General features: G+C 38.5%; 1 protein-coding gene across 1 annotated transcript in view; it reads right to left on the reverse strand.

The window, feature by feature from the left end:
• Positions 1–3,534: 3,534 nt before the first annotated feature.
• Positions 3,535–27,047, reverse strand: part of RRAGD (Ras related GTP binding D) — a 68,003-nt gene continuing 44,490 nt past the window's right edge. Inside the window, exons 6-7 of the mRNA XM_043962418.1 lie at positions 11,260–11,408; positions 3,535–4,436 (exon numbers count right to left, since the gene is read on the reverse strand). Of these exons, the coding sequence (XP_043818353.1) occupies positions 4,285–4,436; positions 11,260–11,408 (301 nt within the window). The 3' untranslated portion in view covers positions 3,535–4,284. The remainder of the gene's footprint in view (positions 4,437–11,259; positions 11,409–27,047) is intronic.

Here is a 27,047-nt window from a genome sequence, read left to right on the forward strand (position 1 = left end):
GTGTGCAGAATTCTAAGACTGGAAATTCTCTTCACTGATATAGATTCATAGATGTTCTATTGCTTAATAATCTTTGTCAAATTCCCTCTGGCACTGAGACTTTAAATTATTTGCCCAAAGTCACAGACATAGCATGGTGTCAGAGACAGGACTTGCAAGCCATATTAGGTCTCACTCCAAGGCCAGCTGGCCATGGATAGAATCCAATCTTTGTTGACTTTAATTACTACTTTGGGCAAATCTGAAAGAACTAAGAGTAAATTGTTCTAGAAATAAGCAACAAAAGCACAAATATTAATACTCTCTTAGATCTTCAGTGTCATCCATGGAAATAACCACTATGCAATATTGTATCTAATTTGAACTTTTTTTGTGTGTGTAGAGCAACGAGGGTTAAGTGACTTGCCCAGGGTCACACAACTAGTAAATGTCAAGTGTCCGAGGCCAGATTTGAACTCAGGTCCTCCTGAATTCAGGGCCAGTGCTTTTATCAACTGTGCCACCTAGCTGCCCCTAATTTGAACTTTTAAAGAGAAGTGGAAATAAACTTGTGAATATGTTTTAACTATCTAGGAAAGAGTTTTGCAAGCTTTTCCATTGCTAACCATGTTTTATAAACTGAGCATTTATAAGCATTTACCATGCTGTTGTTCTCTTTGATGAAAACACAGCAGTTGATTACAAAATCTTATCGGGATCGTACAGGTTGAATGTATATGTTATACTTTAATAATTATCAGGACAACATAGATTTTTCAGAACTGTTTTAAATACCCATAACCCACATAGGCTCCATACTTGAAAATAACACTGTGATTCTCATTTTCCTCTAGGTTTCCAGGGCCCAGGTCATGTGTTTTGGTAATTACATCAGTCATCCTGCCTTTAGAATTATGCCTCACTAAAATGCTCTACACTCTGGCCAAAAGCACTAATAATCCACATCAATGAAACAAATGAGAAGAATGTCATTCTCAGATTTAATTACATATCTTACATGTGCCCATATAAATTCTAATTTTCTTTATAGTCAAAGGTAAGCCTGCCCTGGAACCACTGTGTTCTGGGTCTTATCTCAGTCTCTGAGGATTATAAAAAAAAACCAAAAACCCAACAACCTGTATACTTAGCTGTATCTGGTCTTTGAATTTATAGAGACAGACACCAGACTGAATATTTGACTCTTCTGTCAAAAATAAAATTGAGGATATAATCAAAATTCCAGGTTTCTATTTCATAGGCTGGAAATGTCAGTTTTACATGCCTGCATATCTCCTATATCAAATTGCTTACATCTTAGGGAAGGGGGAGAAGAAAATGTGGAACTCAAAATTTTATAAAAAAGGTTGACTGTAAATGTCAACTTAACTGTTTGAAAATACCTCTCTAAAAAGTCATGAGCAAATGGCCAATGCTAACTTTTAGTGTGAATTCTCCATTGCTGGGAAGATAAACTATAAGTCAGTAAACAACGCATTTATTGCACAACCATGGTATTGGACCTATAGGAGGTGTTACTTTGGTCTTCCCCCTCAAAACTGTTACAGTGATGTTTTGTTTTGTTTTGTTTTGTTTTGTTTGTGGGGCAATGAGGGTTAAGTGACTTGCCCAGGGTCACACAGCTAGTGTCAAGTGTCTGAGGCCAGCTTTGAACTTGGGTCCTCCTGAATTTGGGCTTTATGCACTGCGCCACCTAGCTGCCCCCACGGTAATATGTTTTTAAGGCACACATGTCTATATATGTATATTTAAACACATGAATCTATCACATACCTACAACATAAACATGGAAGAGTCAAAATGATTAAAATATATATTTTAATGGTGTACTCTATTATTTAAAGAGGCAAGAATGGCTCTAGCTTCAGACTAAATTCACATTTACAAGCTCATTCTTTGCTCCATTGACTTGTTCAGAGGGATACAATTTTTAGGAAAGTGTAAAGAATAGTGTTACTAAGGTCCATGACCTTTTTTGAAGTAGCATGCCAAATTTTTATTTATTCACTGTGCAGAGAGCTACCTGAACATAGATGTAGATTGAAGCTATAGGCAAAAGCACATTAAGAGCCTCCCAAGGAAATCCTGGCAGTAGCTTCCTTGAGCCCAAGGGCCCAGTAATCAAGAGAAATTACAGGATCACAGATTTAATACTGGAAGAGACATTAAGATCATCAAGTCCAACCCTTTCATTTTACAAATGAAGAAAATAAGGCCCAGAGAGTTGAAGTGATTTGCTCACTGGTCCACTATTAACACCATTAGTGTGAGAGGCAGGATTCAAATCTAAGACTTTCTGTCAAGTCTAGCGCTCTATCTTCTATGCCATGCTAAAGGGCAGCTACCCATCTGGGTCAGTCTTATCAGTTGTATCTTTTCTTAAACTCTTCCGTGTCTTATATTAAACTCCTGTGAGTTTTGTGTCATACCCAAAATTCTTATCAGCTCACACCTTAGTTTTCAGGTGGCAGGTTTTTTCAGGGGTGTGAGAGAGGTAAAAAAGACAAACTTTGCCTTACCATTTCTTCTAGGACCTAAGCCAGTACCATCACAAGCCTCTCTACAAGCTGATAGTCCTAAAAATCCCCTCCAATGTTCCCTGCTTGTCCCAGATCACCCACCCCTCATATATCCCATGGTTATCACTTTAGGGTTTTCTCAGCCTGGGGAGGTTGAAAGCCCTTTCCAATTCTCCTGGTATAAGATGAATAGGAATGCCTTATTTTCATAGGAACCAATATCTTCTGTTATTTCTAAGGCTTCCTAATATCTCCGAGTCTTGCAGGCATTTCTAGGATATCTTTACAGCCTTAAAAGGAGAATGCCAGAAGGGAAGCTCATTGCATTTTAATCCCAGAAAGAAGGTACACCCGGTCACAAAGAATAGGGAGAACCAAATATGATAGACTAAACAAGGCCATGCTCTAGGAGGTACTTTGAATAGGGATACATTCAGCAAAAGCACATGGCAAAATGAGAAATTGGCCCTTGGATAAACTTAAATGTGACATAGCCCTATACTCCCTTGTACCCACCCTTTTCTAAGGGACCCAAAGCTTCAAAACTGTCCCTTCTTCATCTAAGCCTGTAATTGCCAGTCACTTTAGTGGGCATATTTCCAATACCTGAGGTCACTTTAACTTCACATGACAGGTGCAAAAGGTCAAACACATACCAGAATTTCAGCAGCACCTTTCTTTGAAGAAACTGTGGATACCAACTTCAAAATCTGGTTCCCGATGTTGTAAAAACAGTAATGCAGCAATGAGCAGGTGAAGAAAATGAATATTCTCTAGGTATAAAGTTACTTTAAAGATTACCGTTGAACTAAAATAGTAAAAAGATCTGAAAAGGGGTGGGGCATTTGTCATGGCTGTGAAAAAGTTTGGCTCTTTTTGTTGTTCTGTCATTTTCAATCATATCTGAGTCTTCATGACCCCATATGGGGTTTTCTTGACAAAGATACTGGAGCAGTTTGCCATTTCCTTTTCCAGCTCATTTTACAAATGAGGAAACTGAGGCAAATAGGGTTAAATGACTTGCCCAGGGTTACACAGCAATAAGTGTCTGAAGCCAGATTTGAACTCAGGAAGATGAGTCTTCCTGATTCCAGGCCCAGTATTCTTCCACTGTACCACATAGCTGCCCAATCTTTATCAATTAAATTAGTTAATAATTATGAGGAGGGTTCTTATTGCCACAGGAGCACAGTGCTCCAAACTGCTTCAGCTACAAATTAGGGGAAAGTATTTAACTGAATAACTGGTATCAAATGTTCACAAATTCTTTTAAAAAGGAAAAAAAAAAGGTGTTGTGCCAAGGCAACATTATTTGATGATTCTAAGATTGCCAAATGCAAATGAACTCTATTAGGCTTGTCACTGACACCATGTAGGGAAAACAGCTTAGAAAACGAATTTTTATCAAAGTTCTGTTCCATGAGAAAAAACACGAAAAAGTACAAAGTATGTACAGTACCTGACAGTTCAGACAACTTATTTTTCTTACTATGGACCAAAAGAAAAAAAATGTACATTTTATGTTAAGAACATTCTTACAACAGATTTCACATCACTGTTTAATATACAAGGTTTGTTGTTGTTGTTGTTGCTGAAAGTGCTTACTTTATTATTATTTTTTAAAAAAGGATCAAGTGTGTCGCACTGATTGTTATAGAACAAATCCAAGTCATGTGTCCAGTTTTCTCTCCTCCTCTTCCACTAGTGCAGCTCCAAGAAGCAGTCTCATCAAATAGCCTTGACCTCAAAGGCTGTCACCAAAATCTCAGAGCAGAACTCTAGGTGTCCCATTAGGGGTGGTTCCTTTTTTCTTCCGCATCTGACTCTGAACTTTTCGAGATTTTGCTATTCTCATTCTCACCTCAAATACTTCATGGATGGCTTTGCGGAAACAGTGGAAATTATAGTCAATGAGCCCTGGAGAAGAGAGCAGAGTTGTTTTAAAATGTCAAAAAAAATTGTTAACATCCATGTCACGGTAACATCTTTATGCTGTATACCACCACTAGACCAAGAGTTGGAGGCACCCAAGCTCAACAATGTGTCCCTGGGGAGTTAGTTCTAAACCTGAGTTCTGTCAATTATGATCTCTGCCTGAATGATAATGGATTTATGAGGAAGTACAGTGGAAATCCCAAAGCCACAGTAGGTATTTCAGAACTGAGCTCATGAACACACAATAATGTTTAATTTTTCTCAACTCTCATATTATGTAGCATTAAAGAAATTTAAAGGAAGTTAGGGTTGCTGTTGTTCAGTCGGTTTCAGCTGTGCCCAACTCTTTGGGTTTTTTTGCAGGGCAATGAGGGTTAAGTGACCTGCCCAGGGTCACACAGCTAGTAAGTATCAAGTGTCTGAGTCCGGACTTGAACTCAGATCCTCCTGAATCCAAGGACAGTGCTTTATCCATTTTACCACCTAGCTACCCCCTGTGCCCAACTCTTTGTGATCTAATTTGGGGTTTTCTTGGCATAGATACTGGAGTGGTTTGCCATTTCCTTCTCCAGCTCATTTCACAGATGAGGAAACTGAGGCAAACAGAGTTAAGTGACTTTCCCAGGGTCATAGAACCACCTTGCTGCCTCCTAGGGATATAGCTTAAGTGACCTTCTAAACATAATTTCATTTTGTTAAAATACAGCATTACCTTTTAAAAAAGGTACTCTATTGGGTATCCAAGAAAATAATTTATAGAAGAAGGAAGTTCTATCATCTCCATTAATTATAAAGCATATAGGACCAGTAATACATTCTAATCTAGTAATATGTTTCTCCTTTAGTTCTTTGAGTTGGAAGGCAAAACCTTTTAAATTGAAGATACAGAATCAAAGAATTTTATGGGTGAAAAATGAAGGTTTTGGACAAAATCTGTTGGGTCAAATTCAAACAGAAACAGAAACAGAAACTTATGGCCACATGTTGACTGAGAAAAATACAAATTAACATCAATGTTGAACTGTATTTTTACTTATTTTGTTAAACATTTCCCAATTACAATTTGTTTTTTGTTTTTTGCAGGGCAGTGGGGGTTAAGTGACTTGCCCAGGGTCACACAGCTAGTTAAGTGTCAAGTGTCTGAGGCTGGATTTGAACTCAGGTCCTCCTGAATCCAAGGCCAGTGCTTTATTCACTGTGCCACCTAGCTGCCCCTTCTAATTACATTTTAATCTGGTTTTGCCAGCATTCAGGAGTTCTGGGAGCCACAGGAGGCTCCCTGGGTACAAATTTGATACTTCTGTAATAAATGACCTCTGATGTTCCTCCTAGCTCTAAAGTTCATTATGATCTCATTAGAGATCATTTCATTAATCTACCATATCAAACAGACTAGGAAATTGGAGTTACAAGGAACTGACTGACTTGCCCAAAGTCATACAACTAGTTAGTTAATGGCAGAGCCAGTAGATAGAATGTAGGACTTTAAATCAGGAAGACCTGAGTTTGAATTCTGTCAGACAGTCCCTAGTTGTGTGACCTTAACCTCTGGGCAAGTCACCTTAACCTCTCTCAGCCTCAATTTCCTTATCTGTAAAGTGGGGATAATGAGGATCAAATGAGTTAGCACATGAGAAACTATTATTTACTAGCTACCGTTCTCTTAGACTATCCTATTTTAATCTTCAGTTATTATTCATAAACAAAGATTTCCCACCATGACAAAGTAAAGAAGTGGGAGAGAGGCAGAAAATTTGCTGGAAATGCTCAGATACTGACTTGTTTCTTTGCTAAGGAAGGAAAAAAGCTTACATAGTCACATTCATACAAAAGTAATGGGTGAGTGCCCTCTGCTGTTTGTATGGTGGCAATGAACCAATCACATCTGGAGTTTGGCACAGCTCTCCATGTTATCAGGGAATGGAATTCTCAGACAAGGAAATAAAGAAAAACACAAAGTTTTTGTGGACACAACCTGTAGGCACAACCTCAGAAATCTATATGTCTGCAATAAAGTAGTATACTATATAAAAAGACTCATCTCTTGGCTTAAAAATATTTCAAAGAGCCTTGATTTCATCAGTACAATTTCATGAGCTGGCCAAAAGGAAAAAAAAAAAGTTATTGGTGGCTGAAAGTGGCTGGGACCTTCCAGAGCTTAAGCTATTAGAGAACCCAGGTATCTCTTCATGTCATAATGAGGCATCTAATAAGGTCTTCAATTTAAGGAGAATGCTGGATTTGGAGTGAGGAAGACCCAAGCTTGTGTGAATCCTTTCTTTTTTTTTTTTTGCAGGGCAATGGGGGTTAAGTGAGTTGCCCAGGGTCACACAGCTAGTAAGTGTCAAGTGTCTGAGGCCGGATTTGAACTCAGGTCCTTCTGAATCCAGGGCTAGTGCTTTATCCACTGCGTCACCTAGCTGCTCCAAACCCTACATCGATTAGTTATGTGAACCTGTGCAAGCCATTTAACATTTCTCAGCCTCAGTTTCCTCATCTGTATAATAAAGATGATAGGGGCAGCTAGGTGGCACAGTGGATAAAGCACTGGCCTTTGATTCAGGAGTACCTGAGTTCAAATCCAGCCTTAGACACTTGACAGTTACTAGCTGTGTGACCCTGGGCAAGTCACTTAACCCTCACTGCCCCTCCAAAAAAAACCCCAAACAAACAAAAAAAAAAAAAGAAAAAGATAATAGCACCTACCTCATAGGGTGGTTGTGAGGACTAAATGAGATAACATGTAAAATGTTTTGCAAATCTTAAAGGACTCTTTAAGTGCTAGTCATTATTATTATTATTATCATTATTGGTATTAATCACTTAATGAACAATAAACCTTTTTCTATTTAATTTAAAATTATTTAGCATTGTTAACAATAATCTAGGGAAAACCTAAAATGTGACCCGGGGTTAAACCTTGACAATAATGGTGCACACATTCATCTTGAAAAAGTCTGCTGTTACAGTGTTTAGAATCTTATGTTTTAAGTTTTACAAGTTGACAGTAACTTAAAGGTATCTAAGCAAAGTAAGCAGTTACGAAAGTTGCTGGATTAACATTTCTGGAGATTAAAGTCCTATCTTTATGCATCATGTAAGTACATACAGAGAGCTTGCTATCCTTCACCTCTCCCCTGCAAAACTCCCCTACAGTATCCAACCAATAATAACTCACTTTTAGAGCGTCTTATTTATAAATTGTCTTTCTTACGACCCGGTGAGGTAAACACAGCATTATGACAGTTGGTTTTTTTGTTTTTGTTGTTTTTTTAACAGATAAAGAAACTGAGGCTTACTGAGGAGAGGAAATGACTTGCTTAGGGTCAAAGTCACATAACAAATAAATGGAAAAGCCAGAACTCAAACCTCCAAGTCTACAAACTTGGAGTCCAATGTTCTTTTCACTCTAACCTTGGGCCATCAGAATGAAAAACTACTCTATGATTAAATTCCTCTTTAACATAATTACATCATTTAACACATTAATTATAGCATCACTTAACATTATGTATTCTTTTTTTAATTTGTTTTTTGGGGGTTTTGTTTGTTTTGTTTTGCAGGGCAATGAGGGGTAAGTGACTTGCCCTGGGTCACACAGCTGGTAAGTGTCAAGTATCTGAGGTCGGATTTGAACTCAGGTCCTCCTGAATCCAGGGTCAGTGCTTTATCCATTGTGCCACCTAGCTGCCCCCCAAATTATGTCTTCTTTATTACTTACCCTTCTTATTCCCATTCATAGAAATAATGCCTGAGCTTTCTAATGAGGAGGATAGGGGATTCATCATTTCATTATTCCAGGGAGCCATTCTACCAATGCAGGCCAGCATGTTCTCTGCAAATAAAGTCTTCAAGAATTGCCTACACAGCCATTAACTCATTAGGCTAAGGTAAGACTTGAACTCATTTTCCAGGCTTCAAGGCTAGTTTTCTACCAATGACACCAAGTTGCCTCTATAAACTTTGTTTCACCAGACAGAGAGAGCCTCTAAATTTGGTCCTACAAGGATTTACTAAGAGCCTTGAATTTTATTTGAGGAATATATTTGCCACTGAAAATGAGCCTGCATGAAACGATGTAACCCAATGTGTTTTGTTAGCTGCCAAGAAACTCAACCAAATTCAGTTAAGTGGATAATCAGATCATCCTAGGCGCTGAGTAGCCCCTACTTCCTCCATTCCCTTTGCACAGCCTCTGTTCTGTTTTCTCTTCAATTATGCTACTTTGTGCTACATTGACTTCTGTAGAATAATTCCACTTTCTAAAAACAGAAATTAAAACACTCATCACCAGTAAATGAGGGAAATATTTTTCTTACCAAAAAAACATGTCAAATGGAGGAAAAGAACACTGGCTTTACAGTAGGCATGACAAATCCCAGTTCTGTTACTATGTAATCCTGGACAAATAACTTTTCTGAGCCTCAGTTTTCTTATTTATAAATACAAGTATGTTGGGCTCAATTATCGTTAAGACTCTTCTCAGCTCTAAATTGTTCTCATTTACAAAAATGAATATAGGAAGGAAAATATTGGTAAAACAGTATTACATTGAAAAGAGGAAAAATTTTGGGCAGCTAGGTGGCGTAGTGGATAAAGCACCAGCCCTGGATTCAGGAGGATCTGAGTTCAAATCTTGGCCTCAGACACTTGATACTTACTAGCTGTGTGACCCTGAGCAAGTCACTTAACCCCTCATTGCCCCACAAAAACAAAAAAAAAAAAGAAAAGAGAAATTTCATCCCTTTTGTTTTGATATTTAACTGCTGTTTATTGGTAAAGTAGACAGACGTCTGGATTTGGATTTAAAAAACCTGTCTTCAAATCCTGGCTGTCACTCCTTAGGCAAGTCTTACTTTACCTCTCTGGGTCTCAGTTTCGTCATCTGTAAAATAAGGGGGTTCTAGGTCAGGGGTTGTTAACCTTTACGTGTTTTATGAAAGCAGGTAATCCAGTGGCTAAATCATTGGGCCTGCTGTAAGGAAGACCTGCATTCAAATCTAGACCCACAGCAAGTCACTTAACCTCTCTCTGCCTCTGTTTCCCCAACTATAAAATGAGGATAATAATATCACTTGCCTCCCAGGGTTGCTGCAAGGATTAAAAGGGATACTATTTATAAAGTATTTATCATAATTCTTGGCACAATTGTTGTTCAGTCGTTTTTTAGTCATGTCCAACTCTTTCTGACCACATTTGGGGTATTCTTGGCAAAGATACTGGAATCGTTTGCTATTTCCTTCTCCAGATTATTTTACAATGAGGCAAACAGGCCAGTGGCTGGATTTGAACTCATGAAAATGATTCTTCCTGATTCCAGGCCTAGCACTCTATTTACTTTGCCACCTACCTGCCCCCAACCTGGTGCATAGGAAGTACTTAATAAATGTTTGTTTCCCCTTCTTTGGGAAGATTCATAAAGCTGATGGATCCCTTCTCAGTATAATATTTTTAATTACATAAAATTATACAAAGGAAACAAATCATATTGAAATACACTTATCATGGGGGCAGCTAGGTGGCACAGTGGATAAAGCACCAGCCCTGGATTCAGGAGGACCTAAGTTCAAATCCAACCTCAGAATCTTGACATTTACTAGCTGTGTGACCCTGGGCAAGTCACCTAACCCTCACTACCTCGCCCCCCCAAAGAAAAAATACAGTTATTAAACTATTTTTAAAAATAAGCTCTAAAGGTTAGGAACCTTTAGACTAAATGATCTCTAAGTTTCCTTCAACCTCTGGATCTATAAGCCTACATGCAAACCATACACTCAATCTGAAAAGTATAAAATTTTGGAAGAACAGTGTTGAATTATTATTCCCCAGTTTAAGAAGAAAAAAAAGGCATCTTTATTTGGTTTACTTATTTTGTTTTAGAATAGATGGGCAGGTAGGTGGCACAGTGGATAAAACACCGGCCCTGGATGCATTAGGACCTGAGTTCAAATCCAGCCTCAGACACTTATTAGCTGTGTGACCTTGGGCAAGTCACTTAACCCTCCTTGCCAGGCCAAAAAACCAAAAAAGGACTATTATGTTATTCTGTCTTTAAGTTCATTCCCTGCCTCCCCTTTGATTAGGATCCTAATGGTATCACTGAGCTGTGTTAAGGGAACAGAATATAACTGACACGATTCAATCACTTATTTGATATACATGAACCCTGATTTACCATATTTCCTTATACTGGGAGAACAGCCTGGTACCATATGGTTGCCCACAGCAACCTACTGCATGTTCTTCCATGGGACAATAGAAAAGTCACAGAATAGAGAGGAGTTTATGGTCACTAAAAGTACAGCTGTTAACAAACACTGTGCTGCAGATCCCTTCACTGATGGGCAAACCTGCCCACTGCACTGACTGAAGAGGAACATGTTCAACTTTCAATATTGCAGCCTGTTCCACTAGACCCAAGTGAAATCCTGATTTGAAACCTGACCTGATGAAGAAGAGAAAGGGATACCCTCAGGTCATGTTCTCTTGACCAATTTGCCTGGGTATTCAAACTTCAGGGCACTAGAGTTTTACCCATGCACAATGGAACATGCAAACATATTATTCCTCAAAATCAAGGGTTCCCATCTTTTTTTTGCATCATGGATGGACCTAAGGGCTCCTTTCAAAATAATGTTTTAGATTCATAAAATGAAATATGTAAAATTACAGAAGAAACCAATTATGTATTGAAATACAGTTATCAAAATATCACAAAAACAAGTTAACAGATGCCAGGTTAAGAACTCGTACTCTAAATGCTATATTTGAAATTCCCTCCCTCCCACCCCACAAATAAAAATACCTTTTCTTTCAAAGCTTTCTTCTCTGACAAAACAAACGAGGGCCAGAAATTTTGTCACCTCCTTTAAATAAAGAACTGTTGTATTATTCAGCTTTATAATTGCCGTTGATTCTTTGTCATAAGGGGTTCCTGCTCCATCTTCTTGGAGGCTAAAGGTAGACAAGAACCAAAAAATGATTTCAGTTCTGAGAAATAACCACAGTTTTTAATCCAGTGACAGATGAACTTTATTTAAAGAACTTAAAATAATGATAAGTAGTTTATTTACCCTTATAGTATTTTTCAGCAAAAGAACACAAGGAGAAGCTCGGTGGTGCAGTGGATAGAGCACCAGCCCTGGAGTCAGGAGAACGTGAGTTCAAAACCGACCTCAGACACTTAACACTCACTAGCTGTGTGACCGTAGGCAAGTCACTTAACCCTGATTGCCACACACACCCCCACACACATCACAGATATATACAACCAAATGAATATAGACATTTATGATAGTCACTCTCCTACTGATATAGTTGAATGCCTTGTGGGAGTGAGCAACTCACTCTCTAGGGCATCTAAGGAATGTAGTTGAGAGGTGGAAATGAGCTATTCTGACCCTTTCTGGTTATGACTCCCCAAATCTTTATTAGAAGGGCATAATGATAACTGGGCATTCATAGGACCTTAAACTAATCAGAAAGGTAGGTAACTCCTTTTGTTCCATGCCAGTCAAAGGGGCGTTTTCCTGGCAATGTCCTTGCCTCCACCTAACAGAAGGTTGCCAAGGTCCCTGATTTCTTTTTTTTTCCATAGAAATATTTTATTATTTTCCACTTACCCTGATTTCTTTATATGCTCTCTTACTTTTTTATTGACCATTAATCAGATGCTGGCTCAAGTGAACTAAAATTACCATTAAGGACAACTCATTGGTTCATCTGGTCCAATCTTGGAAACAGTCCTAAGAATGGAGAGAACCATGCTGGGAAATACTGAAGAAGGCAGAAAAGGAGTCTCTTGGCAAGCTACTGTTTTCCATTCTCTACTCTGAACCCTCTCCCACATCCAAAACACAAATACTGATCCAATGCACTCAGTTTCTAAAAGAAAGGGTCCTTGGTGTATTTAACACTTAATTCTAAAACATGTTAAAATGTGCAAAGAAAAAGAAATAAAATTTCATAGGTACACAGTCAATCCTCAACATTCACATATTTAACTTTCACTACTTCAAGCATTCAAATGACTTTATTAATAACCTTATTTTAACTTCTGCATTGGCAACTGTGCAAAATGAGAAGTGAGATGCACCTGAATTTGGGACAGGCCGATATCCTACTAGGTGCTTCAGTCTTGTTCACCCTACTGTTGTAAAGAGCTCCCCATGCATTTGTTGAATATTGTCACTGTTTGTCTTTAAACTCAAATTTTGTGTTGCAATGATGCCTCCAAAGCAAAGTACAAGTCTTTTGAGCTCTAAGTCCAGGTGTGCAAAGTCAGTGATGCGTTTTAGTGTTAACAAAGGTATTAGATAGACCTCATGCCATAATGTCTGTAGCTGTTATTGTGTAGGAGACCCTTCTTTCTTTTTTTTTTTTTTTAGTGAGGCAATTAGGGTTAAGTGACTTGCCCAAGGTCACACAGCTAGTAAGTGTTAAGTGTCTGAGGCTGGATTTGAACTCAGGTACTACTGACTCCAAGGCCAGTGCTCTATCCACTGCGCCACCTAGCTGCCCCTAGGAGACCCTTAATGATCTCAAATGGTATGAAGCAGGCAGCTGATGACAGATTATTTCAGGCTGGGGTATCCTTAACAATCTCCAGTGTCATCTACCAGCTGTGCAGGACAGAGTATTGGAGGTGAGGTCCAGACCTCACCAGTCTCTGGGTTTTCCAGTAGCAGTGATTAAAGTCCCAGCCACCTCTCCCTTGGATTTCAGAGGGTGGCCAAGGTAGGGACGTTTACAGCAGTACAGTTTATAGCACAATGATCTCACACCACCATTTGATACAATGGAAGGTAATATTCAGGTTTTAAGAATTTAATTTGCTGTACAGTATTTATGATACTGTAGACTTCAGGTGTTTTGAAAAGTGAACATTGTCTGAAATCAGTTTTTAAAAATTCAAATGTCAGGGTGTGCCTTTTGCCAGGAGCTGAACGGGAATACTAAAGGCAGGGGCCCAACAGGACAAACCCACATATCTGGTATCAGAGAAAGTGCAAGCTTATACTCTCAAAATCTGAGGGAGCCAGAGAGTTGGAGCTCCTCTAAGCCCCACTCCGCCCCCACAATTGCCTTCCCAAGCCTTCAACTTAATGTTTGGATTCCTGTAGCTGCATTGTACCCTCATTCTTTCCATGGAGAGGAAATGCATTCTGAGAAGGACCAAGGGAGATTCTGTCCTGTTGCATATAAACGCAGATTTTGGAAATGAGAGTCGATCGATTGAATGGGATTTTACAAATAAGAGTGTAAAACTACTTGAAATACAGCCATGGGAAAGTCAGCCAAGCTGGATCAGTACCCAGGAGAGCTACAAGGGGAGGCTGTCTGCACCTGATGTGATGTCTCTGAAGATCACAAATCTGACCTCTGAAGACAGTGGAGACTATGAAACTCACATCAATTCATTCTCAGGAGAGATAAATGTTGAGGAGTATATGTTAACTCTCTGAATCTAACATGGCAACATGGAATTGGTCAAACCTGGGTGCCATCCTGTTCACGATAGTACTGATGATGGGAGTAGTACTGGTGGCATTTTTATTCAGAAAATCTCAGAAGAAAATTACAAGAAATACTAAACCATGGAAATGACAAGACTCAAAGAGAAACTAGTCCAGATGACCCTCTGACTCAGAAAAATAAGACTGATGACACCAAAGTGCTATTAATGATCATTCATCCAAAATGTACCCAGAAGAGCCTGTCAATGACCAGCCGCAGCCACACAAGGAATGATGGCCCAGAAACTACCTGCACTGTCAGCCTGCCGACCACCTGAGACCATCAGAGAGCAACATGGGGCAAAGAGAAGTAGAAAAATGACACCAACAGAAACTACTGTCCTCACAGTAGTGATGGAGGCATGTCCCTTGGAACCTATGTGTGCTTGCTTAAGGTGCTCCTTATGTGAATGCCTGAACAAGTCATGGTATATGATTGTGATGGAATACAATTTTGCTCTAAGAAATGATGAGCAGGATGACTTCAAGGTTGATTTGTCATGTCGGGGCATTACTTCTCTTTTTACCATACTCTTTCATTAAATGTCTTTGGCTTAAATTAAAAAAAAAAATTGAAACATTAGGACAAAAGGTCACAGAATTCTAGGGGATTACTAGCAAACGAAAATGTTTTGCATGTTACCAATTTTATGTGGCACTGTATTTTATGAGTTATTTCATGGTTACCGTGTTAGGAAAAGTGCTTATTATCAGAATTAATGTTTTGTTATAAAGAATTGTATGGGAGGCAGCTAGGTGGCACAGTGGATAAAGTACTGGCCCTGGATTCAGGAGGACCTGAGTTCAAATTCGGAGTCAGACACCTGACACTTACTAGCTGTGTGACCCTGGGCAAGTCACTTAATCCTGATTGCCCTGCAAAAACAAAAAAACAAAACCCAAAGAACTATATGCAGAAAAATGTATTTTCAGCAATCTCTAGCCAAAGATTACAGTTTTTGGTGGATGCAGGAACCTAACCTTATTTCCAATAGGTTCAATATATTAATAGTCATGTTTTTTACTTTTGTGCCATTTTCTAGGTATGTTACTCCCATGAAAGATGATTGATTATATTAATGAAATGCCAGTCCAAATCTGACACTTTCCTGAGAAAGTCCAGTTTAAAAAGATGATTCTTGTATCAAGCCTAACAGCTACCCCAAGGTTATACCCTGGCCAAAAAGGACCTATTATTTTATTGTTGTTAAGGAACTCCCTGAGAAGAAACTCCCTCTACTAATGTCATTTAATTCTTTAAGAGTTGCCCCCGTCATTGAGAGGCTAAAAGATTTGCCTAGACTCACACAACTAGTATGTGTCAGAGGAAGGACTTGAATCCAAATCATCTCAACTCTAACCTAGTCCTCTATTCACTCTCATCCAGTGAAAAAATACAAAAAAGTATAATAATAGTGAAACAATTCAGCATACTCTGTCAAAAAGTAGATATACCTAACTTTATACTCAATATTTCTACTTAGGAAGTTAAATGTCTTTTGACATTCTGAGAGTGAATGTTTATATACTGGGAAACAGCAAACATTATTGTTTATCTATTTTAAAATTATCTTTTCATTCTTTTATTTGAAAGAATTGCTTCATCTTATTATCAAATGAGGAATTTGTCTATATTCTATGTTTTATTTTGCTTATTATATGATTTAATACTATTTTAACCTCTCTTCACAATGAAACTCTAACTCAGTTCAAAATAGGTCTATAAAATTATGTTGGGATAGAATTCTTTTTTTTTTTTTTAAGTGAGGCAATTGGGGTTAAGTGACTTGCCCAGGGTCACACAGCTAGTAAGTGTTAAGTGTCTGAGGCCGGATTTGAACTCAGGTACTCCTGACTCCAGGGCCAGTGCTCTATCCACTGCGCCACCTAGCTGCCCCGGGATAGAATTCTTAATCATGTACATACATACTAATTGCTTTTGAGATTATGACAGCTTTTAAATAAAAGAATAAAATTATTCCCCAAAGGTTTCCTAAGTACAAATGTGTCCATCATCAGGATTTCCTCAAATGAATGGGGTCTAAAGTACTAGGGCAATCTCAAAAAGATGTGAAATGTCAAAAGATAACATTTAACCATAATGCTTTGGGGGGGGGGACAATGAGGGTTAAGGTACTTGTCCAAGTGTCTGAGGCAGGATTTGAACTCAGGTCCTCCTGAATCCAGGGCTGGTGCTTTATCCACTGCGCCACCTAGCTGCCCCCATAGTGCTTTTTAATAGGTGACTAACACTATTTTTATTACCCTAAGTCTGATGGACACATGTCCTGAGCCTTTTTAACAGTCTCACAATACACCACTGTCCCAATGTATATAATTATGTTATAATTAGTGAGAATTCTGACTTTTTTACTTTGAGCTTTAGATGATTCAAATATGGTAGAACCTCAATTATCCAGTGTAATGAAGAGGGATATGGATCAATGTGATTTAGAGAAATGCCTGAATTAAGAATTTTCAAAGAAATGGGATTATATAATTTTTCAAATTATCTTTTTTTTTTTTTTGCGGGGCAATGGGGGTTAAGTGACTTGCCCAGGGTCACACAGCCAGCAAGTGTCAAGTGTCTGAGGCTGGATCTGAACTCAGGAACTCCTGAATCCAGGGCTGGTGCTCTATCCACTGCGCCACCCAGCCACCCCCATAAATTATCTTTTTAAAGAGGGTGCTAATAAGTAAAATCTGGTATATTTAAGGAGGAAAATCATGACACACAATAATTCTATATTACCTAACATATAAACCAAAAAAAAATGCTCTTGTATATAGAAGTATTGTTAGGTGAAGTGATCTTTAAATGATCAATCCTTTGCTTTGAAAAAGCTACCAAATTCATATTGAAGTCTCTCTGAAAGGGAAGAAATTACAATGTAATACTTCTAACTTTCTATATTTGTTCCAACCTCCCTCTACTCCCCAATTCTATACTGAAAAGCTCTTTCATATCATCTTTCACCTCTTCCTTTGCTTCCATCTCTAAAGGGAAAGAGAAAAGGAGAAGGGAAGGAGAAGAAAAATTTAGATAGGGTCTATTATGTACTGGGTACCATGATAATTTGTAAAGTACTTTACACATATTATCTCAATTGATCTCTAAGGAAGAGGGAGTCCTCTCCTCACCAAGGCAAACCTTTCTACTTGTGCCCCTTGATCCCATTCCCTCCAAGTCACTTCTAGGAATTTGCCTCTTCCTTCCATGATCCCTTCTCTATCCATTCAATTCTCTCTCTATTCAATCTTCCTTATCCACTGGTTCCTTTTCCCCTTGCCTCAACAAACAAATCTAGGTTTCCCCATCCCAAAAAACCCCAAATCAACCATAACTCTCTTTTCATAGTAAAGGATAGGACCAGGACCTCTATATCAAAGCTTCTTAAAATATGGGTTGCTACCCCATATGGGGTTGAGTAACTGAATGTGGGGGTTGCAAATAATTTGGCAACAGCAAAAAGTTATGTATACCTATTTTATATACCTATATACCCGAGGCCCTGTAAAAATTTTTTGGGAAAGAAGGAGTTACGAGTAGAAAAAGTTTAATAAGCCTTGCTCAATAGTATTGTGCTATAAGAAATGACAAGCAGGATGACTTCAGAAAGGCCTGGAAAGACATGTATGAAATGATGTATAGTAAAGTGAGCAGAACCACTGTGCCCAGAGACAGCAATATTGTTTGATGAAGAATTGTGAATGACTTGACTATTCTCACCAATACAACAATCCAAAACAGTCCCAAAGGACTATTGATGAAACATACTATCTACATCCAAAGAAAGAACTGATATTGATGGAACAGACTGAAGCATGCTATTTTTTCACTTTCTTTCATTTTTATCTTGTTTTCTTGTACAAAATGACAAATCTGGTAATGTTTTATATAGAAATACATGTATAACCTGTATCTTATTGTTTGCTGCCTAAGGGGGGAGCAAGGGGAGGGAGGGAAAGAGGAATAAAAATTAGAACCCAAAACTACAAATAAAAATGTTTATTACCCCCCCCCAAAAGCACCTTGCTCTAGATGAGGGGACTCCCTTTACTAATACCAGTTGAGGCAGGATTGAACCCAAGTCTTCTTGGTTGAAAGGCCAAATCACTATGCATTATGTAACAGTCTATACACACACACACACACACACCTCTCCTACTCCCCTCTCAACTGCTTGAGGTCTGGCTTTTGGTCTTACCATGTACTTGAAATTGTTCTTTCCAAGTGTGCCTACAAATCTCTATTGCTAAAAATAATGGCCTTTTCTGAGCTGGGAAACAATTTTTGAGGCCAGTACTTCTGATAAAGGCCTCATCTCTAAAATATATAGGGAACTAAATCAAATTTATAAGAACCCAAGTCATTCCCCAATTGAGAAATGGTCAAAGGATATGAACAGGCAGTTTTCTGATGAAGAAACCAAAGCTATCTATTCCCATATGAAAAAATGCTCTAAATCTCTAATGATTAGAGATGCAAATAAAAATAACTCTGAGGCACCACCTGACACCTATCAGATTGGCTAAAATGACAAAAAAGGAAAATAATAAATGTTGGAGAAGCTGTGGGAAAATTGGAACACTAATGCATTGTTGGTGGAGCTGTGAACTGATCCAACCATTCTGGAGAGCAATTTGGAATTATGCCCAAAGGGCGATAAAACTGTGCATACCCTTTGACCCAGAAATACCACTTTTGGGTCTTTTTCCCAAAGAGATCATGGAAGGGGGAAAGGGACCCACATGTACAAAAATATTTATAGCTGCTCTTTATGTGGTGGCAAGGAATTGGAAATTGAGGGGGTGCCCATCCATTGGGGAATGGCTGGACAAGTTGTGGTATATGAATACAATGGAATACTATTGTGCTATAAGAAACGATGAGCAGGAGGAGTTCAGAGAAACCTGGAGGGTCTTGCGTGGGCTGATGATGAGTGAGATGAGCACAACTAGAAGAACATTGTACACAGTAACATCAACATTGAGTGTTGATCTACTGTGATGGACTATATTCTTCTCACCAATGCAATGGCATAGAAGAGTTCCAGGGAAGTCGTGATGGAAGAGGATCTCCAAATCCAGGAAAAAAAAAAAAAGAACTGCGGAGTATAGATGCTAAATGAACCATACTATTTCTTTTGTTTTTGATGCTGTTGTTTTTTTTCTATTTTGAGGTTTTCCATCATTGCTCTGATTTTTTTCTCTTATAACATGACTAATGCAGAAATAGGATTAATGTTATTATGTGTATATATATATACACACACACACACACACACACACACACACACACACACATACATATATATATAAAACCTATATCAGATTACCTGCTGTCTAGGGGAGGGGGGAGGGAGGGGAGGGAGGGAGAAAAATCTGAAATTGTAAAGCTTGTATAAACAAAGGTTGAGAACTATCTTTACATGTAACAGAAAAAAAATAAAATACTTTATTAATTAAAAAAAATAATGGCCTTTTCTGTCTTCATCCTTCTTTTTTTTTTTTTTTTAAGTGAGGCAATTGGGGTTAAGTGACTTGCCCCGGGTCACACAGCTAGTAAGTGTTAAGTGTCTGAGGCCGGATTTGAACTCAGGTCCTCCTGACTCCAGAGCTGGTGCTCTATCCATGTCTTCATCCTTCTTAACCTGTCTGTAGCATCTGGCAATGTGGATCACATGTTCCTATAGATTCTCTCTTCCCTAGGTTAAGATACTGATTTCTCTTGGTTCTCCTCCTACCTGTCCTACTGGCCTTTCTCAGTCTCTGTCTCTGTCTCTCTCTGTGGGGCAATGAGGGTTAAGTGACTTGCCCAGGGTCACACAGCTAGTTAAGTGTCGAGTGTCTGAGGCTGGATTTGAGCTCTGGTCCTCCTGAATCCAGGGCCAGTGCTTTATCCACTGCACCACCTAGCTGCTGCTTTCTCAGTCTCTTTTGCTAGATCATCATCAATGCCCTGCTCTCTTTATGTAGGTATCTGGGCTCTGTCCTGGGCTCTCTTTCTGTGCTTTCATCATTTTCCATGACTTCAACTATCATCTCTTTGTGGAACACTATCAAATCTAATTATCGAGTTCTTTTCTTTCTCCTGAGCTCCAAGTCCCATTACCTACTAGAAATCTCCAACTGCTTATCCATATGTATATCAAGCTCAATAACTCCAAAATAGAACTCATCCCCCCCACACCTAATCTTTCTAATTTCCCTATTTCTCTGTCCTTCCAGTCACCTAGGATTATAATATTAAAGTTATTAGCAGTCCTGCTTACAGGCAGACAATGTTTCGGATCATGGCTCTAGGCTCATTATCTGTTTCTTGATTTCATCTTTTTCTTCTTTCTGTTAAGGTGGTCTATAGTAGAGGTGTCAAATATGTACTGCATGAGCCAGATTAAAATGTAATTAGAGGGGCATCTAGGTGGCACAGTGGATAAAGCACTGGCCCTAGATTCAGGAGAACCTGAGTTCAAATCCGGCCTTAGACACTTGACACTAGCTGTGTGACCCTGGGCAAGTCACTTAACCCTCACTGCCCCACAAAAATCCCCCAAAACAAACAAAATGTAATTATATAAATCTTCAACAAAATTTTAAAATATAATACAACATACATAATGTCAGTATATGCCTGCAGGGATCCTTGTTTACAGTTTAGTTCCCCTCATTTCTATTTGAGTTTGACATCACTGGAATAATATGCTCTAATCACAATATCTCCTTTTCCACCTCCTTTGAGTTTCACTCAAATGCTCTCCATCATGCTTCCCTCCATCAGCTTCTTGGATTTCCTCATCTAAGTATAATTTATTATTACAAAATGACATTTTGCCCCTCCTTTTGCCCATCTTGATATAAAGCATATCCTACTGGAACCATATCCTTGTGTATAGTATCATCCCACCAAGTCTCAGTGATACCTATCAAATTTGTCTCCTTGCATTAGGATCTTTGGTTTATCTTGCTTGTTATACATATCTCATGCATTTTTGTGCGGATATCCAAGGTGGACTGTATTACTGGCTCCTATCTTGGATTTTGAGTTCTATGAATTTCTAAGTATCTTATTTTTTTCCCCTCTACACCACAGCTACTTTCGATGGAATTTAGCTTGGTAGATCTACATATGTGGTTTTGTTCCTCTTCTTTCCTTTTTACTTTAAAGACTCTTTGATATTTTTAAGTCTTCAAGCAATTGAATTTTTTCTAGACTTTGTTTAATGTATTTGGTCTTTGGTCAGGAGCCTGTCACTCCTATATTTTAAACCACAGTTGAGAAATCTGAATCTCATTCTTAACACCATCTTCTTAACCAAAGTACTAATCATTTCTCACTCCTGATTCCCTTGAATTCAGTAAACAGAAGTGATGAACGCACCACCTGTGTCCCTAAAGTCTTCAATTTCTCACCCAAGATTTCATAACCTTTAGCAATGCTTTCTAGATTCCTTTTGATGATATTACCACATATGGTAGTAGTCATCCAGTCTCATAAGTCCTAGGAAGGTTTGGGTTTGATTGTTTGTTTTTTGGTCCTATCTTAGATACATTCATGCCCCAGGAAGCCAATCAACAAATAGCTACATCACTACCCTTGACTGGAGAGTAGCCTTCACCTTATAACACCTGAGGATCCACAATATCATTCCTTTGAGGGTAATCGGATTTCCTCTTCTGAGTGTCTAGCTTGCTTCTTTCTCTTCAGGAAAATTCTTACATTTCTTTCCTATCTCCACGTTTCCAGTGGTTCTTCCTTTTCTCCTCTATCACATTTTTCTTTTCTTCAATCTCCTGACACAGATCAGCACTGAGTCCCACCTCTTCAGATTCTTTTTCACTTTGTATTTTCACATGTTGAGGTCTTTCCCTTCATCTTTTTCTCCTCCATGAGTCTTTCAATTTCTCTTCTTCTTCCTTGGGTCTTTATTCTTGAGGCCTTCTCTTCCTACTCCTTGAATCCATCTTCTCCTTCATTTTGAGTTCTCAATTCCTTTAATTCCAGTTCTTTGGTTCAAGTTCATGATTTGGGTTCAAATCCCACCTCAGGCACTTACTAGCTATGTGACCCTGGGCAAGTAATTTAACTTCTGTGGGTCTGTTTCCTAATATGTAAAATAAGGAGGGTCAAACTATATGTCCTCTAAGTTCCCTTTGAGCTCTATATCTATGATCCTATGTAGGAATCCTCTCCTAATTCTCTTTTTCTGTTATTTGTATATGGACATTTCATGTTTGTAAATGTCTATCAAGTCCAGCATAATAATTTTTTTGTTTTGTTTTTATTTTCAGGGCAATGAGGGTTAAGTGACTTGCCCAGGGTCACACAGCTAGTAAATGTCAAGTGTCTGAGGCTGGATTTGAACTCAGGTCCTCCTGAATCCAGGGCTGGTGCTTTATCCACTGCGCCACCCAGCTGCCACCCATAATAATTTTTTAAAAAGCAATCTGGGGGCAGCTAGGTGGCGCAGTGGATAGAGCGCCGGCCGTGGAGTCGGGAGTACCTGAGTTCAAATCCGGCCTCAGACACTTAACACTTACTAGCTGTGTGACCCTGGGCAAGTCACTTGGCCCCAATTGCCTCACTAAAAAAAAAAAAAAAAAAAAAAAAAAAAAAAAAAAAAGCAATCTGAGCAAACAAAACTAAATTACTGTAAGGGAACAGTTGTTTCTACCTTCGATAAGGCTGATCCCAAGAGTATTGAAGTGAAAGAAGAGTTTATGGCCCTCAGTTTTCTTAACATCTGAGGTGGTGAGAAACCCCTGATAAAAAAAGAAGAGATGTCTTCATTCCGTCAACTTAATGATCAATCCAAGGGTTTAAGAGCTTAATTCAGTTCCTCCTTTCCCCAAATTGCTCTGTAAGAAAAGTGCTAATTACAGAACCCATGACCTGTTTAGCAAGTTTGCTTAACTGCCATTAAACATAGTGACCATCATGCAATTAATTGCACCTGCAGCAGATTAATTTTGTTTTCAATTTCATTTGATTGCAACATGAATCTATTCTCACATTCAGATCTTTACATTCTGTTGCTCAGCTAACAGAAATGCCCGTCTACCACAACTTTTAAAAAGTCACAATATGGCCAGTTTCTACTGAAATGAAACTCGCACCAAAGTCAGATGATGTTGCCATGCAACCTCAGCTCAACGTAGAAGAATGATTCCTTGGTCCCACCACTTCCTCTTACTTTGATCACTCATGTTTTGGTTAGTATCTTCAGTTCATCAGAACCAAACAGGAGCTAAGGTTAATCAAATGCGATAGGACCTCATAAAACATGGACATGGTTTTGCCTGCACTGATTTAACAGTTTGTCTTTACTACCTAAATTTATTTATTTGTAGTATTTCTTGATATCTTCCTTAACCTGGACTTAATCATTATGGGGGAGAATTGATACAAATGGCTCACATTTGTATAGCATTTTAAGATTTATGGAACACTTTCTTCAAAAAAACTAATTCAAGGGGCAGCTAGGTGGTGCAGTGGATAAAGCACTGGCCCTGGATTTAGGAGTACCTGAGTTCAAATTTGGCCTCAAACACTCGACGCTTACTAGCTGTGTGACCCTGGGAAAGTCACTTAACCTTCACTGCCCTATTAAAAAAAAACAAAAAACCAACAACCTAATTCATATGTGCTGGTTGGTTGCAGGTCGGAATGGGATACTGCAGAATGCACTATATACAAGGATTGCTGCCTCAAGGAAACTTAGGGCAGAAGCAAAAGACCAATGTCTGGGGGGGGGGGGGGGGGGAGAAAGGAAGACTTGCAAGAGGAACAAAGAGGCCCGGTGGAATTTTTTAAGGAAACATTTATAAACCTTTGACATCATTAGTGATTTGAGAGAGAATAAGATCTAAGTTTGAAGAGGAACCTCAGAGAGTTATGAGATACAAAGGAATCACCACTTCCCTATCATGAGTTACCATGATAAGTCAAGCAAAGCAGAGTCAAAATACTACCTATTTCACACACACACACACACACACACACACACACACAGCAACTTCAGTTTTCATCTCTATACAGATGTGTCCAGATCTGTCTATCCAGCTGTAGACTCTCCTGAGTCAAGGCAATTAATATTTATTCAATATTTACTATGTGCCAAGTACTGTGCTAAGCACTGGGAATAAAAATACAAGCAAAGAGCTTATGTTCTAATGGGGAAGATAACATATAAAAGGGAACTGAAGACGTGAGGTGAGGGGAAGGGGGAGAGGAGAAAGAAAAGAGAAAAGGAAGTTGGGATAGTAACAATGAAGGATGGTTTGCCTCAAAATGGATGTTCCAGGAGGAACTCATCAATGAGAGAAATGAGTAACAAGAATAGAGGGACATTCCAGGATGAGAAGGGTAAGAAGGTAGTGGAGTCGTAAGGAAGTCCACAGAGAGTCAGAAGCAGAGCCAGGAGAGGAATCAAGATCATCATTCCTATATCAACAAAATTCATCTGGAAAAACAGAAGTTTAAGGATATCATGGGAATTAATGAAAAAATACAAAAGAAGGTGGTCTAGCAGTACTAGATCTCAAACTGTACTATAAAGTGGTAATTAGCAAAACAAGCTGGTACCAGATAAGAAATAGAGAGGTAGATCAGTAGAATAGGATAGAAACAACATTATAGTAAATGACTGTAGTAATCTAGTATATGATAAACCCAAAGATCCAAGCTTTTGGAACAAAAATTCATTATTTAACAAAAACTGCTGGGAAAACTGGAAAACAGTATGGCAGAAATTAGGTATAGACCAACTTCTCACACTATATACTAAAATAATTTCAAAATGGGTACATCAGGGGCAGCTAGGTGGCACAGTGGATAGAGCACTGGCCCTGGAGTCAGGAGGACCTGAGTTCAAATCCAGCCTCAGACACTTAACACTTACTAGCTGTGTGACCCCAGGCAAGTCACTTAACTCCAATTGCTAAACCCTGCCCCCACCCCCCCTGGCAAAAATGGGTACATGATTTACAAATAAAGGATGATACCGTAAGAAAATTAAAGGAATATGGAATTGTCTATCTGTCAGATTTATGGACAGGAGAAGAATTTAGGACCAAAGAAGATATAGAGAGTAATATTAAATGTAAAATATATAATTTTGATTATATAAAATTAAAAAGCTTTTGCAAAAACAAAACTAATGTAACCAAGATTACAAGGCAAGTAGAAAACTGGGAAAGAATTTTTGAAACAAATATCTCTGATAAAGGCCTCATTTCTCAAATATATAAAGAACTGTGTCAAATTTTTAAAAATATGAGTCATTCCCCAATTGATAAATGATCAAAGGATTTGAACAGGCAGTTTTCAGACAAAGAAATCAGAGTGATCAATAATAAAACGAAAACATGCCCTAGATCATTATTGATCAGAAAAATGCAAATTAAAACAACTCTGAGATATCACCTCATACCTATTAGAATGGCAAATATAACAAGAACAGAAAATATTGGTTGTTGGAGGGATTTTGGGAAAACTGGGATGTTAATCCACTGTTGGTGGAGTTATGAAAAGATTCAACCATTCTGGGGAGCAATTTGGAACTATGCCCAGAAAGCTACAGAATTGTGCATACCCTTTGATCCAGCAATACCACTACTTGGTTTATATCCCAAAGACATCCTCAAAAAGAGAAAAGGACCTATTTGTACAAAAATATTTATACCAGCTCTTTTTGTGATGGATAAAAATTGGAAATCAAAGGTATGCCCATCAATTGGGGAATGGCTAAACAAACTGTGGTATATGATGGTAATAGAATATTACTGTGCAGTAAGAGATGACAAACAGGATGATTTCAAAAAATCTTGAAAAGACATGTTTGGGGGCAGCTAGGTGGTGCAATGCATAAAGCACCGGCCCTGGATTCAGGAGTGCCTGAGTTCAAATCCGGCCTCGGACACTTGACACTTACTAGTTGTGTGACCCTGGGCAAGTCACTTAACCCCCATTGCCCCACCAAAAAAAAAAAAAAAAGATGTATGAAATGATGTATTGGGAAATAAGCAGAACCAAGAGAACACTATACACAGAGACAGCAATATTGTTCAATGAAGAACTGTGAATTCCTTGACTATTCTCAACAATACAATAATCCAAGACGATTCCAAAAGGATATTGATGAAACATATTATCCATCTCCAAAAAAAGAACTGATATTTATGGAACAGACTGAAGCATGCTATTTTCACATTCTTTCATTAAGTGACAAATATGATGAAGTTTTGCATGATCACATATGTGACCTATATCGGATTGTTTGCCGTCTCGGGAAGTGGGGGGTGGTGCGGGGAATGGGGGAGGGAGGGAAGGAGGAATTGAGATTGGAACAGAAAAATATTAATAAAATGTTTAACCTAAAAAAAAATGTGTGTGTACCACCATGCCTGGCCATCCTTCCTTTTAAATTAAAAACATATTTAATTTGTACTGACAAATAAAAAATATTCATTTACAGAAACAAAATATGTAGAATTTCAAGGAAATTGTGAAAAAAAGTTAGGACTAAAGGGGGAATAATACTTCCAGACATCAAAATATGTTATTAAGCAGCAATCATCAAAATCATTTAATATCAGATTTTTAAATATGTCAAAAACTAGACAAGGAAGAGTAAAAAAATAATTCAATTCAATAACTCAGTGTCCCATAAATCCCAAAGTATAAATTACTTTAGAAAAAACTCCTGTTGTTTGTTCTTCATTCTTGAAGAGGACCATGACATTGGGGAGATGATGTCATGACTTGCAAGTAAATTGGATTTAAGAGAGGCAGGGCTGTGCAAAGTTGCCAGCCTTACTCTTTCCTCCAGAGCCATCTGCATCCAGTGGCAAGATATAGATCAAGATGACTGGAGATGACCCCAGATGAAGTGGGAGATCTTGGCCTTTTTAAACTAAGGTTTTTCTCAAGTCACAGTTTGCCTATGGAAATGCCCATTCAGTGATTAAGGCTAGGTAAAGAATGGCCTTTTTTAGCTAGCTAGCTAGCTAGCTGGATGGATGGATGGATGGACGCATAGATGGACGGACGGATGGATGGATGGATGGATGAATGAAT

This window comes from Dromiciops gliroides, chromosome 4, assembly GCF_019393635.1.
Source record: "Dromiciops gliroides isolate mDroGli1 chromosome 4, mDroGli1.pri, whole genome shotgun sequence".
NCBI lineage: Eukaryota > Metazoa > Chordata > Mammalia > Microbiotheria > Microbiotheriidae > Dromiciops > Dromiciops gliroides.